At 38.3% G+C, this 11901-nt stretch overlaps 1 protein-coding gene across 1 annotated transcript; it reads right to left on the bottom strand.

The window, feature by feature from the left end:
- Positions 1 to 206: 206 nt before the first annotated feature.
- Positions 207 to 6451, bottom strand: LOC137284359 (ketimine reductase mu-crystallin-like). Its single transcript, XM_067816136.1, has 8 exons — positions 6273 to 6451; positions 5511 to 5655; positions 5078 to 5140; positions 4572 to 4673; positions 3346 to 3523; positions 1826 to 1947; positions 1618 to 1702; positions 207 to 1392 (listed from the first exon to the last, which is right to left on the bottom strand). Exons 1-8 carry the CDS (start codon positions 6437 to 6439, stop codon positions 1325 to 1327), a joined length of 930 nt encoding a protein of 309 aa, XP_067672237.1. The 5' UTR covers positions 6440 to 6451; the 3' UTR covers positions 207 to 1324.
- Positions 6452 to 11901: the final 5450 nt, after the last annotated feature.

Here is an 11901-nt window from a genome sequence, read left to right as displayed (position 1 = left end):
GTGTTTCAGCTGTTTTCACTTTGTCAGAGTCCAGTTAGATGAACCAGCAGGTGATATCAGAATCATGACACGCAAACCACCAAGTTTTCTGAGACTTAAATGGTCACTTCTTCCCACCAGTACTGGAGAGGTAGGGCCTATTGTAATCCAGCTTCTTATGGGGCCACTTACTTCATTGACGGTTGTTACAAACTGATCCATCCCACAGAAAAATACAGTTTATTTCCTATGTATATTTGACTGATACAGTTTAACATGTGTGAAACATAACTTCCCCAAAATGCATAACAGTTCATGTGTATGTACAAAGTTTGAAAATATCCTAAACATCTTGATACAGATATTTGATAAACACTAGTCATGGGTTAACAGCAATTTTGAAATACTGACACTGACATCTTGACATAGATGTTTGATATACACCAGTCAGGAATTAATGGTAATAAAAATACTGACACTGACAACATCTTGACACAGAGGTTTGATATACACCAGTCAGGGGTTAACAGTAATTCAGATACTGACAGTGATATCATCCTGACATCGATGTTTGATATATACCAGTCTGGGGTTAACGGTAAAAAGGATACAGACACTGACAACATCTTGTCAATTTCCAGCTTAAACAAATTCCAAAACCCAAGATCTGGATGTAAAGAATATGGAATGAAAACAACAAACAACAAACCAAAGTTATTCAATTAACAATTGTATTTAAAATAATATTAACTAGATTTACCATTCTATAAAAATTCCTGTAAAGGAATGACTCAGCACAAAACAGAATGGTTGTACACAATCAAGGACAGTTCAAATGCAATGGCATACAAACAGACTTTTTGCTCAGTATATATGCCAAAGACCCATAAGACAAATTAATTACAAAGTTTAAAACAAGTCTGTCAAGTACAAATACAATGGCAATAATATAAAGGTGAGACTATGCTGTCCTGTTTTTGAAGAGCAAGTTAGCGTAAGATTCTTGTTGCCCTTAGACCACTATGAGAAACTGTTTTGAGATGTGTTATGAAGCAGTATACAGGAGATAAGAATGTTGCAACAGACCACTGTGAGAGAAGATCCAAAGATGGTGTTACGAAACATATACAGGAGGTAAGATTGTGATATACATCAGGCCACAGTGAGAGAAGATCCAAGGGTGGTGTTACCAAACATATACAGGAGGTAAGATTGTCACATCCATTAAACCACTCAGCAAAACAGATCACAGGACTCTGTGTTATAAAATTATCAAGTGCTACAACTATCTTCAGTCAAATCCCTCAGATATGTGTGTGAAACAAGTTCCTTGTTTTATCCAGGCTTAAGTTGACTGTTCCTCTATTTTATCCATCACCAGTTTGGCTGAGACAACATCTTGAATGCCGAGACCTGAAGTACAGTGGCAGGTATTGTACTTTGACTGCCGAGAATGTCAAATAATCTGGATGTACAATATGTTCTTAATCCAAAGAGAGTCATCAGTTTTGAACACACATACACATGCACGTATGCATACATGCACGCACGCACGCACACACACATGCCATAAATATTATGAATGGTCCATAAACTAAGCACATGGGGCATATCATTTACATGAGAATTTCTACTCACCAAGAGATTTAAAGACAGTTGTCTTGTCCACGTGAGCTTCCTTCTTCCCAAGGATTACCTCCCCTAGTTCTGCATAGATCTCCACCTGTGAACAAGAAACAGTGGTGGAGGGCATTACATAATAATACTATCACATAAATTCACTGAACATGTTCCTTGTATTGTACCCTTAACACTAAACAAGTTCTGCCACTACCATACAAATTACCTTTGACAGGATAATGTCGCCACTTTCCTTGTAGCCCCCCTCGTAGCTGTCAGTGTATACAACACTGTGGTGCATCAGGTCAGACTCTAGCTCCTGGCGATCTGCTCGGCAGGCACCCACAGCTGTAACAGCATCCCCAACAACATTCATAACATCACCAACAATATTCACATCATCACCCACAACATTCACATCACCCACAACATTCACATCATCACCCACAACATTCACATCATCATCACCAACATTCACATCATCACCCACAACATTCATATCACCAGCAACATTCACCTCATCACCAACAACATTCATATCCTCACCCACAACATTCACATCATCACCAACAGCATTCAACTCATCACTCACAACATTCACATCATCACCCACAACATTCACCTCATCACCCACAACATTCACATCACCATCACCAACAACATTCACATCGTCACAACATTCACCTCATCACTCACAACATTCACATCATCACCAACAACATTCACATCATCACCCACAACATTCACATCATCATCACCAACATTCACATAATCACCCACAACATTCACATCACCCACAACATTCACATAATCACCCACAACATTCAAATCATCACCAACTACATTCACATCATCACCCACAACATTCACATCATCATCACCAACATTCACATAATCACCCACAACATTCACATCACCCACAACATTCACATAATCACCCACAACATTCACCTCATCACTCACAACATTCACATCATCACCAACAACATTCACATCATCATCACCAACAACATTCACATCATCACCCACAACATTCACATCATCATCAACATTCACATCATCACCCACAACATTCATATCACCAGCAACATTCACCTCATCACCAACAACATTCATATCCTCACCCACAACATTCACATCATCACCAACAGCATTCAACTCATCACTCACAACATTCACATCATCACCCACAACATTCACATCATCACCCACAACATTCACATAATCACCCACAACATTCAAATCATCATCACCAACAACATTCACCTCATCACCCACAACATTCATCTCATCACCAACTACATTCACATCATCACCCACAACATTCACATCACCCACAACATTCACATAATCACCCACAACATTCACATAATCACCCACAACATTCAAATCATCATCACCAACAACATTCACATCATCACCCACAACATTCATCTCATCACCAGCAACATTCACCTCATCACCTATAACATTCACCTCATCACTCACAACATTCACATCATCACCAACAACATTCACATCATCACCAACAACATTCACATCATCACCCACAACATGGATTAAAGTAAAGTATTTGGTCTCACAACCCTTGAAGTATGCCTATGAAAGGCAAGCCTGTACTGCAATAGGTTTTACGATATATTTCCTTTAATAAATCTAGAGCATGTAGAATATATATTTAACTAAAGCAATCTTCAAAATGAAATGATGTAATATGTCTACCAGTATACAACACAGTTCTCCTACCATTGATGTGGGCCCCATGTTTAACCCAATCTTTCTTCAGGACTGGTGTATGTGACAGGGTAACTGTGACGATAACATCGGCATCACGAACTGCCTCCTCAACAGTCTCACAAACCATGCCTCCGATTTCAGCAGCCAGAATGTCTGCACGTTCCCTTCGCCAGTTCCACAGTCTCATCTAGTGAGCGAGTGAGTGAATGAGTGAGGTAGGGATAAAGGGAGAGAGAGAAAGGGAGCGAGTGAGTTGTCAAACAAGAGACTGACACTGGCAGCATCACACCAAGTGGAGTAAGACACATAACACTTCTGATATGCCCCAATATGTATAATACATATATTATAACACATATATTATAATAAATAAGATGTTCATATGTATAATATAGGCCAAAGTATTGTAGAAAATGTGTGATATTGTACCTTATAGTACGCAATACACAGATATTACTACATACGTTATTTGCCATACAACCGATCCTACAAGGCTTTGTATCAAAAATGTTTTGAAGCAAGTAAGCATTATAATAAGAAAATGGTATATGACAGACATAAGGAAAATTATCTATTTTTTTCACTCCCTGTAATCCCAACAATTAAACACCAAATCAAAGGATATATTGTCTAGTATCGCAGTGGTGCATTGTTAATCAACAACAGTGATAAGTAATATTATACAACTTCATCATGATGTACAGCTAATATTTATTACTACCCCCAAAGGGAAAGGTTTCTGCCTTTTGTCATGGATCAAGGTGATACCAATGATACTGTAAACTAGGTCAAGTCTAGCTTCCGCAGCACTAAATCCATACAGTGGCAACTGAGGGTCCTTGAGTTGATTTAAGCACAAGGAATTGATCAATAAATGACTATCAGGAAAGTTGTTTGGCTTAATCAGACCTCAGGCCTTAAACATGGACTTTAATATGATTTTATCAGTTACATACTACAGATAGAGATTTCTTTGTTTGACAGGAGAGTTCTGATTTATTAAGGATGTGAACAAGATAAGACAAGCTCAGTCAGAACTTGAATTTCTGATAGGGGAACAATAAGTATATAACTACAGTGTATGCTACAGATGAGTACTTTTTAATGATTGAAAAAAACCATTGTTTTATCCAGTGAAGCAGATATTGCATGTCATCATGTTCAACCTAACTTTGTATACTTTCCTGATGAAATCCTGGAATAAATACCGAAACGAGAAATGTGAGCATGTTTACCTTGCTGAATTTTCTGACTTGAGCAAGGGCGTGGAAGTGTGACCTGGCCTGGACGCCTGCACCAAGGATAGCGAGAGTTGTGGAGTTTGGAGGAGACAGGTACTGCAACACAAACTCCCACCAGTATTACAGTATCATCACTGTAGGTTAGACCAAGGATAGCTACCGGAACACAAGTTCTCCAGTATTAACATATTATCACTGTATGTCAGACGAAGGACAGTACAGTAGTTACAAATGCTGCAGACAAGATAATGAGTAGTAAGCATACAATTTTTAAATACATTGCCACAGACACTTTACTTATCTCAATATATGTAGTCAAAATTTCAAAGTGTCAAAAAAAGCTGTAAGAATTACTTTTAGTATTGATATTTAAATATTTTCTAAAATAGTCAAAAACAAAACCATGAAGGTGATCAGTCCACTAGCAAAAGAAATTTCAGTTTTTTATGAGGATGTAAACATAATATAATTTTCAAATCAAGCTCTGAATTAAAACATACCTTGGTAGCCACAGCCGATGCTGCTCCTGTCCGCATGGTGGTGATCAGCTCCCCGTCCATTATCTTCAAAACATAAACAGTAAAGTAAAAGTCTGCAAGCAATTTATTATCAACATGTACTGACAGCTTATCAAGACTTGCCTCTTAAATGATAGAAGAACTATACATCCCTTAGCTTAGCACATTCAGTATTGCTTTGAAGTAAGGCTACTGCAACTGTATTTTAACATTAAAGCTATATCTGGTCAACCGATTACACAGGTGTCCAATTTTTTTAACTTTTGAAAATTTCAAATATTTGGATGTGTGGCCCAATGATCCAAGCCACAGTTGATTCATCTAAGGGACATAACTCTGCTAAGCATCTAGCAGACGTCACATTTACTGTCAGTTACATGGTTTTCTAACACATTCATCATGATGTACAACCTACAGTTTTTGGTATTCCAGTGTTGGCATCAAACATCAGTATACAACCATGAAATGTCCGAACATCTGTATTCATGGGAAAGTAGGTGATCAGCTTGACTGCCATAGCTTCATCCTGTTGACTATAGCCAGGCATAATTCCAAAATATCTGTTGTAATAAATAGCAAATTTCATGTTCATAATTAAAAGCATGGACATTAATTTATACAGAAAATGTATCAACATGTGGGAGTGAAAAATAATCTATTTATATGGTCTCTGGTAGAATTAACCTGAAATATAATATTGGAAATATTATTTCAGGTAAACTTATTCTTTTACTGTCAACTTTTAAAGTTTTCATTTCAAGTTCTAATTTAAGCATTTTCATCACATTAGCCATCTCTCTCCCCGCACCCCGCACCCCGCACCCCGCACCCCGCACCCCCCTCTCCCCCCCTCCCTCTCTCTCTCTCTCTCTCTCTCTCACACACACACACACACACACACACACACACACACACACTTGTAAGCAATAAATTGTGAACGGTCCCTTAGAAGTATTAGATTTGGGAATGGTTGAATGAACTATACTTGCTTTCATCAATGTATGCTTTTGTTTTGTTGAGATTCACAAGTTTTCATTTAGTAACCCACCGTCATCGTTTACAAATGCCTCAGAAAATTCTCTAACGCATACAAATGTATGGCTTTCCAGCCTCACTAGTCCACGCCCCGCGCACCTCACATGTACACTACAGTAGGAAGTAATCAGAGCGAACGTACCCTTTTTTCGGTGGGACTAAAATGGTACTCCTCGTCGGCTGGCAGACTCCCGACTCTGGACGTGAAGAAAACTTTTTGAAAGAAGCTTCAACTATATCTATGAGGTCTTCATACTTTAAAACTTCCAACACCTTGCTAGCAGGGACGATACTAATATGTTCCACCATTGTGGCCGAGATCATAAATATGTCACATGACCCAAACCAGAGGGTCAAGCATGGATATTGACTAAGTAGAGCAGTATGCCATATATTTACATTTCTTATTATCACTTCAGTTTCATTTTCAAACTCTATATTGTGTTACAATGTAGATTCTTTATCATGCAGACGATTAACACACAGAAAACAGTATAAGAACGTATAGAGAAAAGTCGCAATTGTTAAAATATAGAGAAGTTGATAATCCATAAAGTTGTGTATTCTCCAATGCTAGATGTTGGGCATGACTTTATTCTGTTTTAGCACTATTAAATGAGGCAGTGAGTGAGTTTAGTTTTACGCCGCATTCAGCTATAATGCCAGCTTAATGGCGGTGGTCTGTAAATAATCGAGCCTGGACCAGACAATCCAGTGACCAACAACATGAGCATCGATCTGCACAATTGTTAACCGGTGACATGTGTCAACCTAGTCAGTGAGCCTGACCACCCGATCCCGTTAGTCGCCTCTTACGACATGCATAGTCACTTTTTATGGCAAGCATGGGTTGCTGAAGGCCTATTCTACCCCGGGACCTTCACGGGTCCACTATTAACTAATTAAGTAGTTTGATATTAACTGGGTTTTGTTGACACGGTAACACAACCTCGTCGTTTTTTCTTGTACATGTTTTATACGCTTATTCCGATCTCTAGTAGAATTTACAGCCGATTTACATGTATCTCATATGTATATATATTCCCACACCTACCTAAAGTTGTATCAGCAGCGTACCGCCAACTGCAATACTAGTATTCTGTTCTCATCAGACATGTCAGAAACTTTGCCTGTAGCGATTATGGGCAATGTTAGAAAACTAAGAATGACATGGGAATAGCTGATAAGGATAACAGGAAGGAGGTAATGAACATTTACAGAAAAAAACGAAACACTTTCCAATATTTGTTTGCAAAACATTCGTGGTTGAGTATGATGTAAACAGAATGAAAAATGAGTTAGTGAGTGACTGAGTGAGTGAGTGAGTGAGTTTAGTTTTACGACGCACTTAGCAATATTCCAGCTATATGGCGGCGGTCTGTATATAATGAAGTCTGGACCAGACAATCCAGTGATCAACAGCATGATCATCAATCTGCACAATTGGAAACCGATGACATGTGTCAACCAAGGCAGTGGGCCTGACCACCCGATCCAGTTAGTCGTCTCCTACGACAAGCACAGTCGCCCTTTATGGCAAGCATGGTTTGCTGAAGACCTATTCTACCCGAATAAAAAATGAATGGGATGTACAAAGTATAATTGCACCTTTTACTTTTAAATCTAACTCAAGAAGGGTGGCAAATACTTTTCAACAACAATATTTATCTCGCTATATAGAATCAGGGACACTCCAGCAGGTCTTGCCTGAGTGAAGAAGTTGTGAAACCGTAACCTGTATCCTTTATCATGAAGGAAACTGGCCATACGGGTGAACATACTTACGTGTGTTAGCTCACTGCACGTGTGGATAGCCTGTCTCACATTCCCTGAACCACATCATTTTCCCATTATTTTAGGCAATGCTAAAGCCCTACATGAAGCAAGGCTAGAATTCCACAGGTTCTGAATCTCTGGTCTCCATGGCCCCCCTTTTCAATTTAAAAGGCGTTTGGTTTTTATAAATGTTTTATATATTCAGAGACTATGCGTTTGTCTAATGTGTGGACACAAGGGGGCGTTCAGGTCGGTACCCGATGACACCACGCTTTACCCTGTCACTGATTGGCTCCGCCTTGCAAGGGATTGCACAAGTCGTGATATCTTTGCATGGGGAATTCTTCCTCCGTCATTCCTTCTGCAACGCTGTGGCAATTTCTCCTACTGTCTGGGGACGATGGTGACGTTTCCGAACGCGTTTCGTCCGATAGATGTTCGACCGGGCTCAGATTAGGCGATTTGGGAGGCCAGAGAAGGACACTTTGAAGGGTGGTCCGGTTTTGTTTGCTTTAAGTCACACTTGTAACATGGTAACGTCGGTGCCGATTTCAATTTCGATAAGTCATGCATTGATTTGTTACTTTAAAAAGTAAAAGAAACACCATTAGGCGCCCATAATGTATTTACCGGTATTTTAGGTAGTGATGGACACGAATGATAGTTACTCTGACACTCGTCTCCCTTACGCGGATGACATCGAGATACTTGCCAAAGAAGATGTCAGTTTGAAAAAACAGGTTCTCCTCTCCTTGTCACGTCGAGTCTGGCCAGAGTCGTTTTTGTGATGAAACTTTCTGAGAAGCCATTGCATCGTGTGTACATGCAATGTGTGGAACAGAACAGTAATCCGAACAACTCTTCGCCTGGATGAAGTCGGCTGGTTTTAAACGTGAAACTTGGGGCTTTCATTTTGCTGCCCAAGACCAGTCACCTCCCACTCGAAATCGCCTAAATATGATTGTGCAATGAATTTACAGAGATTGTTCATCTTGTCAGTGAATGCCCTTCCTTGGCAAAAACAGCACATCGTAAAAGACATGGCTCGTTGCCTTTACTACTGTCGTTGCCGAGCTTGAAATGGAAAATACACTGCCCAGATACCAGCAACCAAACCTATCATTGGTTGTGGGGGTGGGGGGGTTCATCTTTCTTCTCCGCAATTACAGGGTAGCCACCTTCCAGCAAACGTAAAACCTCAGACATCTTCTAAAATGGTCGGACATCTAGATCAAAGAATACTGATAGAAACAGGATACTTGTCTAACCATTGGTAAAAGTGTAAGGTTCTATACCGAAACTATCACAAAAGAATGAAAGTTGCCATCCAAAAGCATATTAGCTTTATTGTTATCACCAGCTTCTCATATGCAAATGAAAAAGATAATAAAAACACACATTTGCCTATAAACCTGGTGTTATGAGCCGTGGACATCGCCTCAGTAAGGACCAAAGAAGCTAAAACGTCACATACTTCTTAGTCAGTGATAACATTCTTAGTAAATGATAACACTTTCATGCTTCTTTGAGATTTGATTTTGAAGCTGTTAGGTTGACAATGTACTGAAATTGTCTGTATTGTTAGTTCGTTGATTGACAATCGTTTTCAGTTTTAGTTTTAAACATATTTTATTCGTGAGAAAAGGATTGGGTACAAGTTATACAACTTAGAACACCTTCTCCGTAGTATTTACATAATATTATTTACGTTCATTATACAAGATGGACAGACAAGAACAGAAAGATGAGAAAGATTGGGGCAATTGCAATAATTAAGAAAATCTTTTTGATTGACAAATGTATGTTTGAACAATTTTAAATATGTTTTGATTTGCATGATCAGTCAGATCTGCATTGCCACGTAACAGTAAATCAGAGTTTATAGTAACATTGGTAACACTGCGTAAATTAGCCATCATGGCAGATCTCTGTTGAGTATATAGTTGACAGTCAAATAGGTAATGATAAGAGTTTTCACAAATATATCCACAAGAACATTTAGGGTTATCTATTATGCCAGCACGGAATAGATCGTAATTTAGTTGACTACACTTGTAACGTAGTTTTGTAAGGGTGATATTAGTGGTACTCGGTCCAAAATCAAAGTATTTGGGAGCTGTGTTTTGTGTTACAACAATATTTGATTTAAAAGAATTCAGTGACACGCTTTTTCTAACTTCAACTGGAAGTTCTAATTGTGGATTCTAATTGTGGATGGAAAATACGAATTATAAGAAAACTTCAAACGGGAGAAGGGAAGCGAGATATCGTCAGAGTTACGAAGATTATAGCTACTTTTTGACGCTACCTTCCCAGGAACAAGATCATTAAGGTACTATGGTGCCATATTATGCTGTATTTTGTAGAAAAGACAAAGTTTTCGCTTTCTCCTACGCTCTGCTAAAGATTCCCAACCAGTTTCATAATACAGATGTTCAAGATGTTTATATTTGGGTAAACCTGTTACAATTCTTGCTGCTTCTAATTGCAGTTGTTCTAATCTATTTGCTTGGTATTGAGCACACCCATCCCATACCTCACACGCATATTCGAATTGGGGTCTTATGAGCATTACATAAATTTTATTCAATACACAGCGCGGTAATAATAATTTGAGTTTACGTAGAGAAGAAATCATTGTTGAAGTTGTCTTTACAATATTATCAATGTGGTCAGACCATTTACAATCTTTTGAAAACGTTAATCCCAAATGTTTATGATTTTCAACGGTTTTGACCCGAACCCCGTTAAAGTAGAGATTGAGTGCCTCAATATTCTTATGTAAGGTGAAAATAATTGCCTCAGTTTTATCAGGATTATATGTTATAAGCCACCGCTTTGACCAAGCCCGCAGTCTTTCCAAGTTTGAATTCAGTTCTCTTTCAATGAATAGATGATCATGAGAAGATAAGCCTAGCGACGAATCATCAGCAAATAATCGTGTCAAGCAGTCTAAGTCATCAGCAATGTCATTGACATAAACAAGAAATAAGAAAGGACCGAGGACTGACCCTTGTGGGGCACCAGCTTGTAAATATCTCGGCTTGGATGGGACTCCATTTATAAAGACGCTTTGTGAACGATTACTTTTGTAATCAGCTAGCCAATTTAACAATGAACCATGAATTCCGTACTTTTCTAATTTCAACAATAAACCTTCATGCCACGCACGATCAAAAGCTTTAGAGACATCACAAAAAAACATACAATAGTGTTTTTTATCATCTAAGGCCACAGATATTTGGTCATAAATTTCAATTAATTGATGGACAGTTGAATGACCAGACTGAAATCCTGTTTGGTACTTATACAATAATTGATTTACATGAAAATAGTTGTACAGGTGTTTGAACATCACTCTCTCAAACACCTTGCCCACACAACTGATCAAGGATATAGGTCGATAGTTAGAGACCATTGAGCGGTCGCCCTTTTTAAATAAGGGCATTACATGTGATTCTTTCCACATACTTGATTTATATACGAGTCTTTAATGATTGATTGAATAGCATGCATAGTGGGATACTTATTGAATGTGCTACATTTTAAAGAAACTTATGACTGATTTTTTTAGATGTAAACATTGGATTATATCAGACACTTCATTTACATAAATAGTTACACAATCTAAAATAGAATCAGTACGTTTGTGGAAGACTGGCATTTCAGTGTTTACTTCGTTAATACTAGATAGAGACTGAAAATACTGATTAAGTTTCTCTGCTTTCTGCATATCAGTGAATACAGTTGGATTTTCATCTGCATCATTTTGTTTCAAAGGCGGAATACAAGTGACGGATCCTGAATCTTTAATCAAGAACCGAAGTAATTTCCAGTAGGAACTGTTATTACTGCAGTACAAATCAAGCAAAAAATCGTTTGTAAGACTGACATAAAATGAATCCTTTGCATAACATTTCATATTATTTACTTTGTTTCTTGTAAGCCAGGATATCTACTGGACGGTTTGTTTTCTTAGCCTTTTTTCTCATTCT

This window comes from Haliotis asinina, chromosome 5, assembly GCF_037392515.1.
Source record: "Haliotis asinina isolate JCU_RB_2024 chromosome 5, JCU_Hal_asi_v2, whole genome shotgun sequence".
Lineage (NCBI taxonomy): Eukaryota > Metazoa > Mollusca > Gastropoda > Lepetellida > Haliotidae > Haliotis > Haliotis asinina.
This window is presented reverse-complemented; position numbering and strand designations above follow the sequence as displayed.